At 44.6% G+C, this 22,703-nt stretch overlaps 1 protein-coding gene across 1 annotated transcript in view; it reads left to right on the top strand.

Annotated features, from left to right (window-relative positions):
- CNTNAP2 (contactin associated protein 2) overlaps positions 1-22,703 on the top strand; it is a 1,539,511-nt gene that overhangs the window by 1,332,730 nt on the left and 184,078 nt on the right. Inside the window, exon 20 of the mRNA XM_035021319.1 lies at positions 15,898-16,134. Coding sequence (XP_034877210.1) covers positions 15,898-16,134 — 237 coding nt within the window. The remainder of the gene's footprint in view (positions 1-15,897; positions 16,135-22,703) is intronic.

Here is a 22,703-nt window from a genome sequence, read left to right on the forward strand (position 1 = left end):
GTACACTTTCTCCTATCTTCAGGGCAGGAGGTAGCTTTACAACTCGGAGTGAGGGGCCCACGCTCCCCTCAGAAACTGAGAGATACTGGACGTAGTAGCTCCCTTGAAGTTTACATTTCAAAGGGAGGTGACTCCTGGGTCCCCAGAAAGACAATCCTGGGTTGTAAAACTGGAAAAAGACTCTTGTGAAAAGATTTACATCTCAAAGGGGAAGGCAAAGAATTTACAATTACCGGTTTTCTTAAGTAAATGTTTTAAGAAGAAGGAAGTCAGGGGTCCAGGGTCAGGAAGAAACCAGTGGAGTGTTGAGTCAAGCTGAGGGGAACGCTGCGGCCATCGTGGTCAGTCTATACCAGCGATTCTCATCTGGGGTGATGATGGGGCCCACCAGGTATCTGGAAAAGCGTGGCGGCTTTGGAGTTGCTACCTCCAGCGACAGGCTGCAGGCAGAATTCCCGAGATGCACAGGGGAATCCATCCGGACAAAGACTTGTGCGTGCGCCCCAGAGGGCAGCAGGGCCCCCATGAGGAAACACTGCTCTCAGTTATGGAGTCTAGAGTAGGAGACGAGGGGGTCAGGCCTAGCCTGAGTTGGCCCTGGCAAGTATTCTGTGCATTACAAAGTCAAAATGCAAAAGACCAAGGCAGGTGGAGGACCACAAACAGACACAGACACAAAGCTTTAGGATTAAGAAGAGAAGCAGAAGCAGTCTTGGCGGGGAATGAGCCACCTTACTTGAGAGTCTTCGTGATACAAAAATAAGCTGTTTTTTCTTTTTTACTTACTTTGGTAAACACTTTGTAAGGGTTGTCAAAGTCAATACAGATCTCTCTAGAACCAACGGATATCTAGAGAACGTCCAGAATTCTGGTCTTCTGTCCATGATCTCCCAGTGTAACTGAACCCAAGTCCCACTGCCTGATGCAAAGCAAAGCCAACCACGGAGACATCAAGTTGGCAGCAAGGAAGAGTTTCTTCAAGAGGAGGCCAAATGAGGAGACATGAGGAGACAAGCTTCAAATCCACCTCCCCAGAGGGGGAGGGAACTGTTTTTATAATTGGAGGGGTTGAGATTACACACACATTGATGGAAAGGGCAGGGCAATTTAGGACTATTCATGAGGAAAGATGGGGCATGTACACTGAGTGACATACATGTAACATACATCCCGTGTTCAGCATGGGGTGGAGACTTAACATCAGAATGAGGCAGGGATGCCTGGGAGGCTCAGTCGGTTGGGTGTCTGCCTTCGGCTGGGGTCGTGATCCCAGGGTCCTGAGATCAAGTCCCACATCGGGCTCCTTGCTCAGCGGGGAGCCTGCTCCCTCTGTCTGCTCTCCCCCTGCTTGTGCTCTCCTGCTCTCTCTCTCTGACAAATAAATAAATAAAATCTTAAAGAAAGAAAGAAAGAAAGAATGAGGCAAAATTCAGCCCCTGACTCTTGCCTGGTGAACTGGGAAGACCCCGAGCCCTGAGGCCTTGCCCCAGACCATCCCAAAGGTGTCACCAAAGGCTCTTGGTCTTGTCATGAGAAAGAATACAAGGACAGACACCCAACACAGCAGACCAGCAACACAAGTGGGAAAGTTTAGTAAAGTGAAAGTATGCTCCCAAGATGTGAGAGCAGGAGAGCTCCAAGGAGAGAGCTGGGCGCCTTGGGTTTCTGTCTTTTATTGACAGCTGTTAACTAGGGAGTGGAATATTCATTATTTGGGGTGGGGATTTCTTGGCAACAGTTTTGTGCCTTTTCTTCCTGATTTGGTCAGGGGTTTCCGGTCATGGCACCCGCCATCTTTGACCTGCCTGGTTTGATCTGGCTTCTTGTGGAGGTGCTGCCAGGACAGCCTTCTGACTTTCCCCATAGCTGGCCTCCAGGTATCCTGTTAGAACCTAACTAATTGCCAACTCTAACGACATCAAGAGGTAATCTTAGGACAAAGAGAAGGAGCTATGAGCATGCTCCAAGAGCCAGTATAAATGGGACAGGGTCTTGGGCTCATTATCTCAGGTAAGGAAAGTAGGGCTTTGCTTATTCGCAGGCTGGAACCATATTGCCTGACCGTGAGTCCAGGGTTTCTCCAGAGACAGCTAGTAGGTTTGTTAGTGGGGACTGAAAGATGCGGCAACTGATGAGGAGGAAACAGTTCTCTGAAAAACAAGCTTGAAACTTCTTGCTACTTTCAACTTCATTAACCCTACAGGGCAAGATTTCACTGGCAGCATCCCACCCACTGTCCTTCATGAGATACTTTCTTCTCTTGGGTTCCATGGCAGTGCTCACCCGCTTTTCCTCCCGCCTTTTGCTTGCCATGACTTAGTCTCTCCTGTGAGTTCTCTTCCTCTCCATGGCCTAGATGTTGAAGCGTCATAGAACCTTCTTCTCTTCTCCACCCATCCATTTCCCCAGGTGATCTTATCCAGTCCAGTGGCATCCAATACTATCTCTGGACCAATGGCTCTTAAATCGAAATCTCCAGGCTTCACTTCTCTCAGGAATTCTGCATCCATTGATCCAACTGTCTACTTAGCATCTCAGCTTGGATGTCTAATGGGCATCTCAGAGAAAACATGGCAGGCTCTTAATGCCTACCCCAAATCTGTTCTTCCCGCAAACTTCCCATCTCAGTAAATGACATCACCACCTACCCATTTTTGCTTGAGCCCAAAATTTGGAATTACCCTTGATTCTTCTCTTTCCCTCATCACTGCCCATCAGTAGTAAGTCTTGTGACTCTACCTCTAGACTGTCCCTGAGATGGGTCCACTGCTCTCCATTACCACGAGTCCTACCCAAGTCAAAGCCACAGTTGTTTCTTGCTTGGACCATTGCAGCAAGTCTCCTAGCTGTTCTGCACAGTTTTGGTATGTGCCATGGACACACCAAGCTTATTCCTGCTCTAGAGCATTTGCACTGGCTGTTCCTTCTGCCTGAAATACCTCCGCAGACACGGAAGAGGCCAGCTCCTTCTTGTCCTTCATGCCTCAGCTTCAGCTACCTTCTCAGGGAGGCCTTCTCTGACCACTCAACCCGACGTCACCAGTCACTTCCCATTTTACATTCTCCTCAGAATTTGTGATATTTTCATTTCTTTGTGTGTCCTTGCCCTAGAAGATAGGCTACATGATAACAGAGACCTAGAATAATGCTGCAGTGGGTGCCCAGTGGATATTTGCTGAGTAAGTGAATGGTATAGTGTTTGTTACTTCTCTGAGTTAATAGTCATGTTGCCATCTTTGGAAGTACCTTTTTCACTAGGTACCACAGACTGAAATCAAGGATGACAGAAGCCAGGAAAAAAAAAAAGAGAGAGAGAGAGGAGACAGAGTCTCAGAATATTATGAAAGATAGTATCTCAGAGCAGTGTAGGCCCTAAATATAGTTTTCATTCTCCTTCTTTTTTTTTTTAAAGATTTTATTTATTTATTTGAGAGAGAGAATGAGAGAGAGAGAGCACATGAGAGGGGGGAGGGTCAGAGGGAGAAGCAGACCCCCTGCTGAGCAAGGAGCCCGATATGGGACTCGATCCCGGGACTCCAGGATCATGACCTGAGCCGAAGGCAGTCGCTTAACCAACTGAGCCACCCAGGCGCCCCTTCATTCTCCTTCTTTCAAGTGGAGGCCTTGCCTGTCTGGCAATAGCTGAGATCCTAGCTAGGACCCTGATGCAAAGAGGTTCTCCCTTGACCCTCATAACCAGTCCCCTGGTTCTCCCCCAGCCAGAGAGAAGGCATCATGGCGTGGTTGGAAACCACAGCCGTGGGTAAAAATAATAAAAATAAAATGATTTGCTAGGTAAGATCTCGTATAAATATCACTGGATGAAATCAACAAACTGTCTACGAAGCAAAAGGGCAAATAGAACACAGAAGCTGCTCCATGGGCCCTCACAGCTGCTCACCATGAGGATCACCGACACTTACTCTTGTCTTAATCCAACCGCACCTTCCACCAAGCCCCACCTCCAGGCCACGTCTGAGTTTCTGCTCCTCTTAGTAGAACAGCCTCTGCCCCGCCCCCCCACAGGTGAAGTCACACAGTAGCAGCCACCATATATTTTCCTACCCTGGCCCTTTAGTGGGCAAATCTTATTAGCTTTTACAATCCCGGCTCTCGATTTTACAGTTAGAGTTTTAACATTTTAAGTAAGTTGTGATAGCCACCATTTTTACCTTGTTTTCTTACACTCCCAATGTAAGCAGATGGACAGTATACTCTTAACCTCTTCTGGAACTTCACAAGGTAGCCAGTTAACAGCCTGTTTTCCAGGTGCTGAGCCACTTTCCTCAGGCAGAGGTCACGTGTGTGGACGCGTTCAGAGAGATTCCGGACCTAAGAAAAGAGCCAATCCAATTGTTCACCTTCTGTGTACAATAGTTCATGTGCCTCTTCAGGGACTCTGTGGTCTTCATCCCAGTTTTCTCATGACCCCTGGCGCGGTCTGATCCAGTGAAGCTGTTTTAATGTAAAGGCCCCTGGTTTACCATCGGCGTGGAAGATTTTTTTCAACAGATTTGCCATTTCACATATACATTTTTGATTCTTTCATTAAGGACTGAACTAAAGTTCATGAGAATAAATGGCAACTGTCACACAGAAAAAGACTGTAATAAAAGAGATTAGTATCATGACACAAATATTGGGGAAGGGATGGGTGCTCGCAGCCCCACTGCCCACCCCCCCCCATGATTCCCTGAGGACGTGAGACAACACCCCAGTTCACTAGCCTGAGCCAGCACAGTTGCCCCTTTGATACTTCATTCTCCCCTCCCTTCCTCCATCAGCCCCGCTTATTCCTAACTTATAAGACTCATACTAGATCCTGCTGGGCGGGATCGCTCGGGCCCCACTCTTCACCTCCTGGTCCCGTTGTCACATCCTGGTGGTGTTCCTCGTTCATTTTAATTTCACTTTCTTAGGTTTCATCTTTCTTCCCAATTCTCAACTCCATTCTCTCCCCATCGCTGGCACCCACTGGAGTGTATTTTATGTATGGCCTCCCAGCCCCACTCTCTGTATATCTGTTCAAAATATATGTACGTTCTGGAAACTTCGTAGTATTGCCTTTCGCATGTCATAATTTATACAAATGATATTGTACTACAAATCTCATCTGTTTCTTACTCTTTCGCTCAGCCTATGTTTTTAAGATGTATTTGTATAGCTCTGTGAATTCTGTGTGTATAGTGTTCCATTATGTGTATGCCGACACTTTATTTATTCTGTCCCCTAAAGATGAATACCTGAATTCCCCAAACTCTGCTACCACACCATTCCGTGAATGTTTATGCACGCCTCCCTGTTGTTCGAGGGTTCCTCCTCTGTGTGTGTGTGTGTGTGTGTGTGTCCAGGAGAATTACTGAATCCTAGGGTATGTACATACTTAATTTCAGCAAGTACTGCTTACCTCATCAGTTTCTGAGTGTAAACTTCAAGCTTAATTGGTTGAATTCTCTATTTCTGTCAATAACCTATCATAGGTAGCTCTGTATAATTTGAGGCCATTTGGCTAGTTAAATGTGTCCATGACCTTTTCGATGTATTGTATCTTTATTCCTTATGATGTTTTCCATCCCACAGCTTTATCTCTGTTTTTCAAACTACTGCAGTGTCCCTGTTGTAATTAATATTTTTCTGGTGCTTTGTACAGATGTTTGTACCCTTTTATTTAAAAGTATCTCAGATATCCTAATGCTGAATCCCGTAAAAATCTAATTTGAGAATCTCTGTCTTTTTCTTCATTTATTGTAACGAGGGTTATTTCAGGGACGATTTCTGCCATCTTACCTACGTTTTCGATTTACTGTGTTTTGTTTACTTGTTTGCCTGCCCACTCACCCCCATCTACTTTACATTGATTGAACTGAACCATTACTCTACTGATTTGAAAGTTACACATTTATATTTTCATTCCTCTGGTGGCTATTCCTAACTTATAAGACTCATACTTACGCTTTTTTTTATCTGTCATCCACAAAAACAAATCAGTATCTCCGTTCTGAATGAACAAAAAAACAAGAACACTCTGACCTCCTTCCCCACCTGACGGCCTGCTGTGGTGATAGCATTTATAGTTTTAATTGCGTACTTATTTTAATTGTATTTACTAAGTTTTTCTCTTTACCTACTCTTATTTCCCATATCTTATTACCTGTTGGATTCATTTCCCCTTTTACTCGAGGGCAATTTTGTCTAAGAAAGACTGCATAGGTGAATCCTTCCAAGACTCACATGTTTACAAATACCTTCACTGGTCGCCATATTTAAGTCAACGCTCTCAAGAGACTGTCGTTTACTGGCAGCGTTGCTATTGAGAAGTTAGACACGAGTTACATCCTTATTACTGAATTTCTCCTTCTTCTCCTTAGTGTTTCTTAACTGTAATGCAGCACCCCTAGCCTTTTGGGGGCTGGTCTGCTAAAGCCTGTGTCCCTCTTCTCGGAATGATGTTTTATATGAATAACATAAAATATGCCAAGTTACAAAAGAAACCAAATATATTGAAATAAAGTTATCAAACATTTAAAACAGCAAATTAATGATACAATAGTAATACAAGTGCTATAAATAGTAATACAAGTGCTATAAATAATACAAGTGCTATAAATAGTAATACAAGTGCTATAAATAGTAATACAAGTGCTATGACAGGCTAGCGTCAGGTCTAATAATTACCTTGAGTTCAAGTTCATCATGACCATAAACGATGCTTCAAAGTATCTGTAACTATAAGAGGAATACATCTGTGATTTTCTCTCAGCAGCAGTGACACAGATACTGCTAATCCTGCTGCGATTTTCCCTACGGTCCTGATTGAAGAAAATGCTAAATTTCACTTAGAGACTAGTGAAAATTTTGAACTCGGAAGGTGTTTCCCATCCCGTTCTCCAGCCTCCAGACTCCCGTAGATGAACACCTGAAACTTGGAGCCTCGGGTTAAGAATCACAGCATAGGTATAGGTGTGGGGTTTTTTCTTGTCTACTCTGTTTAGTATTTTAGGAGCCTCTTCATTCCAAAGTCTAATATTTATTCTAGAATATTCTGAGTCATTATTTCTCCAAATAGTTCCTTCCCCCGAGTTACTCTCTTCTTATGAAGTTACTAACTTTAGTTCTTAACTTTTCCTTCATTCTTTTTTTTTTAACATACAATGTATTATTTGTTTCAGGGGTACAGGTCTGTGATTCAAGTCTTACACAGTTCATGGTGCTCACCATAGCACATACCATCCCCAATGTCCATCACCCAGCCACCCCATCCCTCCCACCCCTCTCCACTCCAGCAACCCTTAATGCACGTCTTCCTGTTGTTCGAGGGTTCCTCCTCTGTGTGTGTGTGTGTGTGTGTGTCCAGGAGAATTACTGAATCCTAGGGTATGTACATACTTAATTTCAGCAAGTACTGCTTACCTCATCAGTTTCTGAGTGTAAACTTCAAGCTCTGAGTGTAAACTCAGCTTTCCATAAGACCTCTTTAGCCTTTCCTGTCACCTTTGGGGAGGGTTTACTGACCCAATATTTCAACCCCCTAAAATGATCTTCTGCTCTATCTGGTCTGTTCTTCAACCCATCCTTAGAAATCTTTATTTCAACAATTATAGTTTTTTAATTCTCAACATCTCCAATCAGTCCTTCTTCATCATAGTTTGTCATCACCCCATGTTTCCAATACCATGGAGGAATCATTAGGCTAATCTTGCCACTGTTTCATGTCAGCCCAGTAATGAAGATGTCAATAATGTTGAGTCCTGTGGGCCTGCTCCCCTCAGTTCCACCCCTCCTGACACAGGAGTCCTTCCTTTGTCGTGTTGGCTTTCCTCAGAGGCCTTGCCACTTTTCCCTACAAGCTCCTGTTCCTTCCCTTGAGATTACAAAATGCATTCTCCTCTCTTGTCTGCCTGAGGGGAGAAGCTAATGCTCATGCCCTGGGCTGTGCTCCTCAAGGAGAGTTAAGGGTGAGGAGAAAACTCTCATCTCACGGTGTGGAACTGCTAGTTTCCATCCACCTCAACCCCTTCCTGTTCCTACCTCCAGGTGTTTCTCGTGTCCCCACACACGACTTCAAAATGCCTCCCTCCCAGCCAGACAGGGACACCCAGCTTCTGCTGTAATTGAGTCTTAAACCAGTGGTGTATCTTTACCCACTAAAGCTGCTCTCCCCCTATGTGTTCCCTGACTGCTACACCAAAATAATCAGATCATATTTTACCTGTTTACCTGTTTTTCTTGACATCCTGGTATTATTTAACATTCATAACTATGCCCTCCTTGCAATCCTGACCTCAAAACGCGCCATATTCCATTCCTAGCCTCTCTGCTACCTCCTCTCTTCCCCTCCCTCTCCATCCCCAAGCTCCTCCTCTTTTCCTCCTGTCTTGGAAAACCCCTATATCCTGCAAGGCTGGTGATCAGAGCCATGCTGATCCCTCCCAGCTCCATAAATCCAGCCTTGACCTGGGACTAACATCTGCAACGGCTTGTTTTGAGTCTGCAGGCTGAGAGTGGGAGAATGAGGTGACAGGTAGAAGCAGCACTGGGGGTTCTTGACTCTAGATGAAGGAGACTGGATCTGGCTGTTATATAATAAAGACTTGAAGACCAATAATGAAGACCGAGAAAGAGGTGAATCAGCCTGGGTCAGGTTCCTGACCTCGTGTAGTGTGTGTGTGTGTGTGTGTGTGTGTGTGTGTGTGTGTGTGTCAGAGAGAGAACACAGGATATGTTAAAATCAACAGAAAGAAGATGTTTATTTTGCTCCAAAGATGAGCAGGAGTCACCAGTGGGACACATAATAAGAACAATAACATACAGATATTTGTAAAAGAAATATTTAGACAGAGTTCCCAGCTGATGGATTTGAAATTTGGGTTTGCGGTGAAATCTGCTAAGGGACTGTTTATACTTTAACGTTTGGATCAGGCTAGGATTTGGTGGCTTAGCACTGTCTTCTCTCTCTGCCTCCACTTTTGTAAGGGACTTGGAACCGTGAGACTCACTGCAGAGAGCCACCCTCTGAAGCAGCACCGTCTCACCAGATATAGGGGATGACCAACCACCCACCATGCAGGGCTAAGCCCGGTGACTGCTTTGATTGTAAAGTTGCAGTTGAGCTTTTGCACCAAGAAATAATATCATTTCAATAATAGCATCAAAGAAGTGTCTCCTCTCTGTTGACCTCAAGATCGGTTTGGGCATATGTATTCCTGTCTCTGAACAGCCATCCTTATGGCTCCAGGGACAGAATTCTGCCAAGGGTGAATGACTTAGCTCAGATATTAATCATTCTGTCGGCATTTTCCACTTTAAGCACAGCAATGCCTAGAAACATATTATATGTCAGAGAAGAGTCTCAATGATGTAAGCCCCGAAAATCAAGATGGCAGCTATAGCGAGAGTGTAAGTTTAATAGCCTGATAGCCTGGGAGGGAATTATGGCCAGTGGCCACTTCCTGGCTGTGGAACACTGGGCAAATCCACTGTCTTGGTCCACTCTTCTTCACCTGTAAAGGGAAGATAATAATTATCTCTCAGAACATATAAAGTTTGGAACAATCCCTGGTGCAGCTAGTATTCAGTTAATACTAGCTTCTGAAATAGCTAGTAATTTATTATGCTTGCCCTGCCACCATGGCCTCCAGAATCCCCATCAGAGAGCAACTCACGTTGAGACACACAGGAGTGTTCTCTGCTATCAGAAACCCAGTATTACCTCAGCCTCTATTTTGAAGTCTACTTCTAGTTTCAATAGTTTGGATTCACAGATTCTGTATGTCCTTTGCTCTGAGGACATATAAGAAAATCCATGCACTCTGAAAAACAAACTGAGGGTTCTAGAGGGGAGGGGGGTGGGAGGATGGGTTAGCCTGGTGATGGGTATTGAGGAGGGCACATTCTGCATGGAGCGCTGGGTGTTATGCACAAACAATGAATCATGGAACACTACATCCTAAGCTAATGATGCAATGTATGGGGATAATATAAGAATAAAAAAATTAAAAAAAAAAAAGAAAATCCATGCAGTGATAATGAACTTTAAGAAAAAGTCTGTTCTATTGAATGAAGTTATGAATGAGTACTCATGAGCATTATCTGAGAAAGCAATTCTCCAGATCCCAGCGCTCTGAGTATGTAAAAGCTTTTTCATATATGCCCTCCAATATCTAGCTGACATAGGCATTCCTGATCAGTACTTATCAGTCATTCAGCTGCACCGAATAATGTGATCCAACATCCTTTAACTCCCTCCACTACTGGAAAATCTTCGCCATTCTGAGGTTCTCATCTTAACCAGACAATGGAGTTTTATTTTACACACCTGTCCTGCAGGAGTGTTTTTTTATGGGTCCAGGTTGACAGTCAAGACCTAAAAGATCATGGTAACATATAGAACAGGAGATACAGCAAGTGCAGCATCTACAGCTAGGGAGGCCCAGCCTACCCAAGCACATCGTTGTGTTTGCCCGCTCACCTGCACAGGCCAGGAGTGGTCTGCGTGGGTCACCTGGACACAGATGAGTCATGGTTCTCTTTCCCACCAGTTTTTTATACCATCAGAGGTTCAGGGCCTTCAAGCCAGCTTGTAGCTCCCCAAATCCAGATACGGTCCCATACAGCAGACGAGAAAGAGAAAACAGCCATCCTAATCCCATACCTTCCAGGAAAAGAGTGCAGTTAAAAAAGGCATTGACTCAGGCAGGCCTGTTCCAGCCCACGCTCAATGTCAACCCTTCACTCCTTGTATTAGCCTGCTCAGGCTCCCGTCGCAAAATACCACCAACAGAAATTGACTTCTCACAGTTCTGGAAGCCAGAAGTCCATGATCAAGATGCCAGGGTTGGTTTCTCCTGAGGCCACACTCCTAGCCTTGTAGACTGCTGCTTCTCGCTGTGACCTCACACGGCCATTTTTCTGTGTGCCCACATCCCTGGTGTCTCTTCCTCTTACGAAGAATACCAGTCCTATTACATTAGAGCCCACCCTCAAGACCTCATTTAACCTCAGTCACCTCTTTAAAGGCTTGATATACAGTCACACTGGGGGTTAGTCTTCAACAGAGGGATTTGGGGGCAGGACTGTGCATTCCCTAACACTCATGATACCTTGGGGACACGAGTACGCTCATCTCAGCCGTACTTAATTTATTCCAAGTCTGTACTTCTGTAGAATTTTGTTGATAACAAATAACAGCAATAATGGCAGCTACCATTAACTGAGCATTACCGCGAAGAGATGTATTACCACCTGTTATTAATATGACCCTGCAAGGTGCATGTTTTTGTGCTAATTTCACACACAGACTGAGGCCCGAGAGGAGCTGGGATGGTCACTCAGGTGGTGAGCAGCAAAGCCAATATACAAAAGTAGATCTTTGTGACCACCGCTCATGCATTCCTCAGCCCTGTTTGCTGCCTCTTGTGAGTCACACTGCGCCTAGCACCATAGTGTACTGTTAGTACATTTGCATTAACCTGCAGGCAAGAAGTAGGTCTCCTCTGTCTTTTTAGCTCCGCCTTTCCCAGCACCTGGCACACATGAACTGGTCAGTGGCTTTGCGTTTCTGAGCACCTTGCAGCACCCATCTTACGCCTCCTTCCCCTCCCACCTGCCTCCCCCACCTGCAGGCAGTTCCCCCTTGCCTCTTTATCCTGAAGCCCTCTTCCCAGGGATATGCTCTCGGATACTCTTTCCATCAGCCTTTCAGTGGGATCTATCCTATGACCGCCCCTACACCGCTCCCATTCCTGAGTCCACTTAACCCCACCTGACTTCTTCTCATAGTGCACATAACCTTCTAACACAGGATGGACTTCACCTGCTTATTGAGTTTATTGTTAAATTCTCCCTTCTCCTCTGCAAGAATATAAGCTGTACACGGGCAAAGACTCTCTAAAGACCTTCTGAACGTCTAGACAAGGTCTGGCTCATAACAGACATGAAATAAATAATTACTGAAAGGATGCATTAGATTTCACATGTGTAAGCTTTGGTGTGATTCCTTTCTGTGGTGAATGAATGGCCAGTCTCTCTGGGCAAAGGTGGTCTGGAATCCCACTTAGCTCCTTAGAAAATGACTAAGCTCTGAGTTTGAGGACACTGTATGTTTTAGTCCTCTTGATCATTATTTTCACTTGTTTTGTTTAATTTAATACCTGATTCTTTTGCCCCAATCTTCTGTGCATTCGGTGGTTGTATTATTCATTATGGGTAGATACAGCCTTCTCATAATTAATCTTAAATTGCAATACTTGAAGAGCATTTCCCATGAAAAATGATTTACAAATGAAACCCACATCTCACCTTGGATAATTATCACAGGTCTGACTAATGTGTGTGGAGCCCTGCATGGCAGGGGACTCTCTCCAATGACAATGTGTTGATTTTTTTTTTTTAAGATTTTATTTATTTATTTGACAGAGAGAGACACAGTGAGAGAGGGAACACAAGCAGGGGGAGTGGGAGAGGGAGAAGCAGGCTTCCTGAGGAGCAGGGAGCCTGATGCGGGGCTCGATCCCAGGACCCTGGGACCATGACCTGAGCCGAAGGCAGACGCTTAACGACTGAGCCACTCAGGCGCCCCAACAATGTGTTGATTTTTTAATTAGCAAAGGTGAAGCAGCATTTTTGCTTGCAGACCTACAATTTAAACTTGTGACATTTGTCACCAAGAAGCATTTCTATAGAGCACATGAGTTGAACTCAAGTAATTATCACCGGTTCTAGTGCATTAACATCTTTTGCATAACATATAATGACCATTTTCAGGACAAAAGACTTTTCTTCATATCGACTAAATCAGTAAAAAGTACTTTCCAGCTCACTGACCCATTTAATAAATCAGACGCCATCTCAGCAAGAAAAGAGCATACTTTATTTCGTTTTCTTTTATAGAGAGAGAGAAATGAAATGCCATTTACCTGCTTTATAAATTAAGAAAAGGGAGTACAAAACTTTATTTAATGAATGCAACAACTAAAAATTAGACCACAGTCATATTTTATGGTCAATCAACAGAAGGAGGGGAGGAGGGAGGGTCAGGCAACAGTGCAGAGAAGTAGATTTAGGAGAAACTGAGAGTAATTTACTGAAATATAGAGACAGAGACACGTAAGCACAGAGGGAGAGGTTGTACATCTTGAACCAGACTAATTTAGAGCTGGAAGGAACCGGAGACAGAATCTAGTTCAAACCCCTTTATATGCATAGGAAAGCCTGATGTTGAGGGAGATGAAGGGCCTTGAGGAAAGCCACACAACTAACCCTGAACAGCCAAACAGTGCTGGCGGGGAGAGATACACAGACCCAGAGGCAGGAAGGAAGACTAGGAGGTGTAGAGCCTCAGGAAGACCAAGACCAGAAAGAATCAAAGACAGGCAGAAAAATCTACCCCCTCTAACCCCTTGTAGAATGAGGCCTATATACATAAATAATGAAGTGCATACATATATCTGTTTGCCTTAATGATATAGTAAAAATATGATCTAACCTCGATTTATTTGCTCTGCCAGTTGGACCTTTTAAAATCTTCAGGGTTTTTGTCTTATTAACCTTTACTTAGTCTTTTAAAAATCTCTTCTTCAGGGGCGCCTGGGTAGCTCAGTCATTAAGCGTCTGCCTTCTGCTCAGGTCATGATGCTGAGGTCCTGGGATAGGGCCCCAGGTCGTTGGGCTCCCTGCTCAGCGGGGAGTCTGCTTCTCCCTCTCCCCGCCACCTGCTGCACCCCCTGCTTGTACTCTCTGTCTCTGTCAAATAAATAAATAAAATCTGGTAGAAAAAGTAGAAAAAGCTGTTTGCTGAAAGTAAAAGTAGTTATATCTGCGTAGCGTTAGAGATTCTTTTTCATTTTGCTTACCAGTGTGTTTATGGTTTCCACAATGAAAAACTATTATATTTGTAATAGGGAAAAAGAGGGAGCGGGAGATATCTAAAAACAATGATTTAAAAATTTCAGCGTATTTTGGTAGGATATAATTGTTTTAATTGACTAGTGACAAAAATATGAAGGGCTGGGGGTTTATTGAACAGAAGGCCCTTTGGAAAGTCCTTATTGCAAGAGCAAAAGCCATAGTCACTAAAATGATAGACGCCAAATTGAAATTTTAACACACAAAGAGTGACTAATGGATTGAAATTCTTCCAAATCATAGCAAAGGCCCAAATTCTCTTCAGCACAGAGGTGTACAAAGCTGAGCTGACGAGCAGACTGCAGAATGGGAAATCCTTCAAAGTGGTTGTTTTTAATAGCTTCTTCTGCCAGCCACTATCCCATAGCTTTGATCAAAAAGGGCACTGGACTCCCTTCAATTAATCCTCTATGCAATTATTTTATTTGATAATAAGTAATAATCCCTGGAGAATCATCATTCAAACCTATGTACAACTCCACGAGAGAATGCAAGGCTTGGGTTTATAAAGATAACAGCTGCCATTTCACAGCTGAGGACTTACACACATAAGCAAATGAATCCATCTCTGCGACTAGAGCCTTTGATCCACCAGCCCTGTCTGATGAGTCTGCTCCATGTGTGCTTTTTCTCAATGGACCCGAATAAGTGATCAGAATCCATCCCCAGCTACTGGTCTCACCCAAACCCTGACAAACCTATGGACCACTCCATTTTTAAAGACATCCAGACCTCTATCTCAGAAACGTGTGCATCGATGGAGGCTCTGACCCTGAAGTCAACACAGGACAGAGTTTAACACCATACACTTGAAAATAGGAACTAGCACAACTTCATCACTTTGGAGCTACGACTCCTTGCACAAACCTCAGAGCTTCCCTGAGCCTCAGCCTCCTCATCTCTACAATGAGGGTAATTATAATAATGCCTCCTCGCCAGGCTGTTGTGAGAATCGGCTGAATAACATTTAGGTAAGGTGCTTAGTGGAGTACCTACTACATAGCCCTCATAAAAAAGTAACTTTTATTAACAGTATTTTTTTGCTAAATCCCCAGCAGTTATTTCTTTTAATAATTTTAACGACTACACATTTAATTTCCAGAAAAGTTTGTTACCCTAACATACAGACATGTATATAAACGAGTTCGTCCTTCTGTACCAGCTGCTTAAAAAGGTCATAGCCAAGATTATTACAGACATAATTAAATTCACTTGCGATATAATGCTCCAATGACTCTTTCTGTGAAATTTGTTAGGAATATTTTAATATTTTCATGCTCATGAACCTCTAACTCTGTAACTTAGAAAAATCACAGAGAACCTGCTCGTTGTACTGTATGTCTTGCGATGGCATTTAGGCAAAAAGCGGTAAAATCTAACCTGAGCTGGTAATCCATGTGGTGTGGCTGACTTCTGTGTAAAATTATCAATTCCAACTTCTGCCCACGCTGGACGAGACGCCCGGGAACCCTTCATGTGAACTTCAAAGTGAAGTATTTCCTAAGACAAGAACTGGGATGTACAATCACATTTCAAATGGATTTATGCTTTCCAACTAATTGACTTGTTAACTATGCTAATGTATTCATGTTTCTCTGCCTTTGTATATTTCTTTCAATAGCTAATGCTATGGAAGTGAATGCCATGGGATTAAACAACAACAACAACAACAAACTAGAGATTTATATAAACTTCTTTAGGAAACCAGATTAGACTTCCAAAACAGCGTACATAATTTTTGTGGATCTCCAAACATTTTTATTTCGGTAGCAAATGGATGGCTTCTCCGAAGACAGCCTCTTTTAATTGGACATTACGGCCAAAGGGGGAAAAGCTTCAAGCTTTTCTATGAGGCAGGGCCCGCTCGAAAGCGAGAGGGCTGGTGGCACTTTGCGGCCTCCTCCCCTGCCACCACGGGTCCGGGTGCAATGAACAGGCCCGGGGACCACAGCAGAGCCTACTCCGTCTGAGCCCAGTGCCTTCTGTCATTCGCAGGTGGTGCCGGGGGCCAGCAGGGCTTCCTTGGCTGCATCCGCTCCCTGAGGATGAACGGCGTGACGCTGGACCTGGAGGAAAGAGCGAAGGTCACGTCCGGGTTCAAATCCGGGTGCTCGGGCCACTGCACCAGCTACGGGGCCAACTGTGAGAACGGAGGCAGGTGTCTAGAGAAATACCACGGCTACTCCTGTGACTGCTCCCACACGGCCTACGATGGCACATTTTGCAACAAAGGTAAGGCAGAGCCCGTTTCCATGGCGTTCTCACACCTCTCTCTACGCCCAAGTCATCTATGCCGTGATTCTGCACCTGTCCCCCGTGTGCTCTGTTCTGAGTCTAAGGTGTTCAGAATTCACTCCCACCTTAGGTAGGAAGTCTCCTAAATCATCCCCTCAGCTCTGTCATTCACTAAGATGAGAGAAGCTCTGGGGTGTGTGTGCATGTGTGTGTGTGTGTGTGTGTAATTTCACCCAAATCCCAGCAGACTGTGCACTGACTAGAATATTCCAGAGCAAATAGCCACGTCACACCTTGACGTGAGTGACAACGTAAGGGGCCTCTGAAAGAGGACTCAGGCCTGACCCTCCCACTAAGGGAGGCCAGGAGGGCTCGGCGTGCTCGCAGACTGATGGAGTGCTCCATGAATCCGTCAGGGGAGCCCAGCAGTCCAGACGCCCACCCCACCCCTAGTTGCTGTCGAGAGACTGGGCTCGAGCCAGGCTCACAGGGAAACCTGTCTGGCCAGTTATTGTCGCTATCATTATTACTGTCCTTATACAGGATGCCTCTCTGAGTGGTCCTCGGCCTTAGGCCAACGGCAGGCGTAGTGAGATTCCACATCTAATCAGCTGGCTTAGAGCACCTGTTACTAGTTCATCCTTTCAGGCTCAGATGAGTCCTTTAATCCCTAAAAAATTCTGCAGAGCCAATCAGCAGACTACAGGAGCCCAATGCATATGCATGTTGTCATTCAAGATCCACGCTGTGATCCCACGTGACTGGAAGAAATGCACTCAACTGGTCCGTGGCTTCATTTCCCATATGTAAACAAGAGGGATGGAGCGCAGCAGAGCAGGGCTTTTCCTAAGCTACCACTGACATGCATGTAAATCACTCTTTTCTTTCTCAATGAATGTATAGTATTTGGGTAAAGTTTCCTGTAAATGGCTGGTATATCTCTTAATAAGCAGCTTTACATAAGTAGCCTATTCATACTCTCATGAATACATGGAGAGTGGTTTATGCTGACATTATTCACACAAGATGCCGCACAGAAGGAGGAATTGTTCCATAACATTCTCTGTACATCCAGGCTACTGTCTGGCCAGGTGCAATGTGAGCATACAAATGAGGTCAGGCAGGGCTTGAGGAATGAGCGTGAGACAACAACAGAGGTGGAAAGGAACAGCATTGCTGAATAATACCGTACCACATTAACGGCCCTATTACAGGGCTTTTTTCTGCTCCGAACAACATGGTTCCAGGATTTTCCTGTGGCACACAATGGGATGGGTTTGCAGAACACATTAATTTTGCACTTGTAGAAATGACAGTCTCACAATTACCATTCATTGTGCGCGATGCTCATGTAATGCAGTCATTCCATTGCCAAAGAGATGTCTGAATGCAATCAAGTCAGTCCTAATGCTTGAGAGATTCCACTACAGAAGGTCCAATCTAAAGAAAATCATGATCCCTGTAGAGTTGGGTTAAACATAGTGGCTCATACAAAGCTTCCGGGGGTTAATGGGCAATATTCACAAATAGAAAGGCAGGGGTATATACCCTTCAGCTTGGCCAATGTTAGAGATGAAGTTAAATGAAGCTTGTGTGTTTCCCTTGACATTATTTCAAAGAGTTTACACAAAAGTCACCTAAATATTCTCTAAATATCTGCTTACCTGGATGAGTTTACATTTGACTCAATCTGTGGCTTTAACAAAAAAAAAAAAAAATTAAAAACTGCAAAACATATTGGGAAAGTATTCATGGGCATCCCTCTGAGTCCACATAAGTATCCGCTTGACTTGGGGAGAATGATGGTAGTTCTGGTTGAAAGGAATCCCGAAGCTGTCCAGGAAAGCTTCGTCTGCAAGCTCCTTCCTGGGCCAGGGATGTGCCCAGTGAGGCCTCCAGCCAGGTGCCCCCTGTTCTAGGTAGAGACCCTCCTAGGGTCTCCTGTGACCACACCCTCATAGCGGGGCTGCACCCAAAAAAAACAGCCTCTTAGAAAAAGTGGGCGCGTCATCTGCCAAAGAATGAGTTTGTGAAAATCCTTCGTGGGCCGTCCTATCAATAGTACGTACAGGTCTGTGCTTGTAGATGTGGAAAGTGTTCGCGACATTTTGCTAAGTGAATGAAGCAGGTCCCGCTATACCAGGGACACCTTGATTACACAAAATCAGACACGTGCGTGTGCACACACACACGCACACGCACACGCATACACACGAGGAAAGCAAACTATGAGAAAATGCACCAAAATACTGACTGCCATCATTTCTAGGGGAGGTAAAAACACCAGTATTTACTTTCACTTCTCTTTTACTATATTTTCTACTCTTTATACAATAGCGTATTACCTCTGGCTTCCTCATTTGTTCCTCTTTGGGGGAAGAACAGTACTAAGAGGCAGAGGTCTTACCCCTGTCATTCAAGGTTCAACTGTCTCTGTTTAGAAAATGTCTAGTTATGAATCAGAGATTCTATACCACCTGACCCTACTGTCTGGAGTGGAGTAGCGTCTCAGGTGAAAATTGCATAAAATTAAATTAGCCTGGAAAATTCCATCTCTCTACATTTAACAGAGCTCAATTTTTCATCCTTCATGTGAGCCCTGGAGGAGGGATTGCCATGTTGGGGCCAAACTGTATGAAAATAAAAACCTTGAGACATTTGCGTCACACTCAGCCATGTGCAAGGCACACACTAGGACAGGCAAGGACCCAGTGTAGCCCAAGGGAGCAAATCAGCCAGGCGTCTCCCCTGGTATTAGGTCATCAGGGGGATGGTGGCACACTATCTAAATTCTCTGTTTCGATCTCTCTCTCTCTTCCTGCCCTCCCTCGTTTCTTTCCCTCTCCCCTCTCTCTGTCCTCACTGCCTCCATCTCCATCTGTCTCCTTCCCCGACTCTCTCTCAGTCTCCGTCCCCCACGCCCCAGGAGCACACACTATCTCAACATCTATCTCTGTCTCTATCCTTCCATACTCCCTACCTACTTTCCCTATTTCTCTCTCTCGAATGAATATATGGTTGCATTTGTAAATCAAAGTACCATGTGCTGCCACTTCATTAAGCTCAGGGGGACAGGGCTGGACTCACGCAGGTCCCACCTGATGACTCTCTTTTGCTTCGTAGAGGATGCACCTTGACTCACGATCCCCTGCCAGCAAATCTATATATGCGAGAAACATCTTTCTGCCTTCCTCTCGCCTCTCATCAAGGAGGTTCCCAGAGCCTTTCTTCAAATGAATCTATAAAGATTTGATCACCAGCTCAGGCGTTAGCTCTCCCAGGGCTCCCTGCGTATTAATTGGCACGCTGGCTGGGGGAGTTCATGTTTTGCAAGGAATACAAGGGCAGCCTGGAAACCTCTGACCAGAACATAGAGCCAGTCACATCATCGGTCCGCAGAAGCCCGTGGTGGCCCATCTTTTCACAGGCCCACTGCCCAGCGGCGATTAACTCAGCTGACACAGCTCCATTCAACCGCGGAATTCCTTAGCAGCCCATTGGCTGAGGCTGAGGAAGCCTCTAGAAACAGAGCAACACCCTGGCCTGTGTGGAAGGCTCAGCTGTGGGTCTGGTGTGTCATCCCCAGGATTAGTGGGGACCTACAATGGGGATCAAATGGCTAGTTGCCTGGCCGTGCCAATGATAGTTTTTGCTCATTAGGCCCATTTCTTCTTAGCTAGTCAAACCCCAAAACACTGGAAAATGTTACGACTATCAACCTCATTTTTATTTCTAAGCAGAAATTAGCAACATAATTAGAAGCAAATTCTCTCGGTACCTTCTCTGTGTTTTTAAGCAAGAGGCAAAATCACAGACCTATAGAGGCTACAACAATTTCTTTGTTTAATTTTTGTAATTAAATGCTATAGTGGTTAAATGGTGTCCACCTCCCCCAAATTCTTGTCCACCCAGAACCTTAGAAGGTGACCTTGTTTGGAAACATGGTCTTTGCAGATGTAATTAAGGTGAGGTCATACTGGATTGGGGTGGCCCTAAATCCAATGAGAGTGTCCCTACAAGGAGAGGTTAGGACACAGACACACAGTCACACTGGGAGAAGTCCACATGAAGACACAGGCAGAGATTGAAGTGGTGCAGCCCCAAGCCACCTGGGCCTGGGCCACCAGAACCTGGAAGGGGCCAGGAGGGACCCTCCCCTGGAGCCTTCAGAAGTATAGCCCTGATAACACCTTAATTTTCAACTTCCACCCCCAAACTGTAAGAGAATAGATTTCTGTTGTTTTAAGCCACCCAGTTGGTGGTACTTTGCAGGGGTGGCCACTGAAAACTAATGCAATTGCAAGTAAAAATCTTCAGTGCCTCTTAATTCCTGCATGTTAACCGTGAAGACAGCTGACATTCACCAAGAAATTATCATGTGTCAGACAGTGTGCTAAGCTCTGTAATTATGTTAACATCACCTAATATCATGACAACCCTATGAGGTGGGTACCATTTTTATCATCCCCATTTTACAGAGAAGGAACCTGAGACTTAGAATGGGTGTGGCAACTTTACCTCAGTAAAGGAGGAGGACTGGGATTGGTATGCAGGCGGTTTGACTGAAAACTCATGTTCTTCCCCACTGTGCGGTACTGTTTCTCGCCAAGCCTTGGTCCTTCAGGCAGGTTGATATAAAACTGAAAACAGAACCCCTGATCTTAAAGCTTGTTAGTTACTGCGATCCAGTAAAAAAGCAGAATTTTATTGGATGCAGAATTAATTACATTTTCTTAGAATACAAGATCTGAACAAAGACTTTCTCTTTTTGGAGGGGTGGGAACATCTAGGTGTAAGCTGTATTTATTGATTGATTCATTTCTTTAACAAACATTCAGTGCATACCTAATGTGCCTGAAAGCCTTGACTGTGTAGTTGAGTCTGACTGTATTGAAATTTTCAAAACATTCCAGTGGTTTATTGCTACAAAATCAGGGAAATCTACAGTAGATGAAGAAGGAGATGTGAATTAGCTGTAACCCAGGCTGCTGCAAACACTTCTTCATTATGATCCCCTCACTGCACCAGGCTTAGTAAGAACTTATCAAGAGGCACAAAAATATCCCCTAATTCACTTGTCTGCACTTTTTTTTCCTATAAAAATGTTCGTCTTCATCTGCCAAGCCAGAATCGCAGTTGAAAAAATACATATCTTTAAATAGTCTTAAGCTGTTTTCTGAGTTTAGGGAGTTCTGTTTACTTCTCAAACATACACTTGTTTGTTGCTCAGATAAAGGCCAAAATTAAAGGGAACAAGTCCCCAGGACGACTGAGTGGTGGACAGATGGTACCAAGATCATTAAAGTTGCTCGAGCATACACTGCCTCAGTGTGGTCCAGGGAAGTCTCTTACTCTTCTATGAGTCTCCTGACACTGACTAACATTTGACGGTCTGTATCATTAATGTGGTAGAAGAACCTGGTCGTGGCCAACTCAGTCCCTATGTAGAAAATGGATGATGGACGTGAATGTGGGTTTGAATCCAGCTTCCTCATTGTGGGTCCTGTAACCTTGAGCAAATTGTTTAACTCTACTTGGTCTCATCTTCAGAATTACATCATACCCACTTTTTTTTTTTTTTAGAGATTTATTTATTTATTTATTTTTTATTTTTTATTTTTTTTAAAGATTTATTTATTTATTTGAGAGAGCGAGAATTAGAGAGAGAGAGAGAGTACATGAGAAGGGGTAGGGTTAGAAGGAGAAGCAGGCTCCTCGCTGAGCAGGGAGCCCAATGCGGGACTCGATCCAGGGACTCCAGGATCATGACCTGAGCCGAAGGCAGTCGCTTAACCAACTGAGCCACCCAGGCACCCCGATTTATTTATTTATTTGAGAGAGAGAAAGAGCACGTGAGTTGAGGTAGGTGCAGAGGGAGAGAGAGAGAGAGTCTCAAGCAGACTCCCCACTGAGCACAGAGCCTGACACGGGGCTCGATCTCACAACCCTGAGACCATGACCTGAGCCAAAATCAAAAGTCAGATGCCCAACCAACTGAGCCACCCAGGCGCCTCCATAGTACCCACTTCTTAATTCCACCATGAGAATCACGTTTTGTTGATGTTTTTGTTTTGACCTTAAATCATGCCATTCTTTAATCCTTCCCTAAAAGCTTCAAAAGACAGATGCGGAACTGGCATCATTTCAGTTACCTCTGAGTACTGGTTTTGCTACTTTGGGAACAATGGCAGTGTCATAAAATGTCAGTTCTACTTAATTATGGTCACAGTAATAGTATTCTGAAGGTGAAAATGTAGTGAACCCTGATGGGCTGAGGAATATGCAGAGATTGTGGAAGGGTAGAGTTGGAGGCAACCCTCTCTGCATCCCAGGGCTCATGCCTGTGTGGTTCCTGAGGCACATTATCCACACCTGTCAAGAGCCAGCGTGGGTCATGCCAGCTATGGCCACATCCCTTCCTAATACAAAGCCCATCCAGAGCCAGGAGAGCACGAAAAGAGTTGAGGACTGCCTTTTGCTGGAGACCTTAGACACAAGTCTGAGGCAGACCTCTAGAGGAGAGAGTTTCTATCATGCCTCCTGCAAGAGGGTCTCATGGAGGGTGG

This window comes from Mirounga leonina, unplaced genomic scaffold (genome assembly GCF_011800145.1).
Source record: "Mirounga leonina isolate KUSES-001 unplaced genomic scaffold, KU_Mleo_1.0 Mir_174, whole genome shotgun sequence".
Taxonomy (NCBI): domain Eukaryota; kingdom Metazoa; phylum Chordata; class Mammalia; order Carnivora; family Phocidae; genus Mirounga; species Mirounga leonina.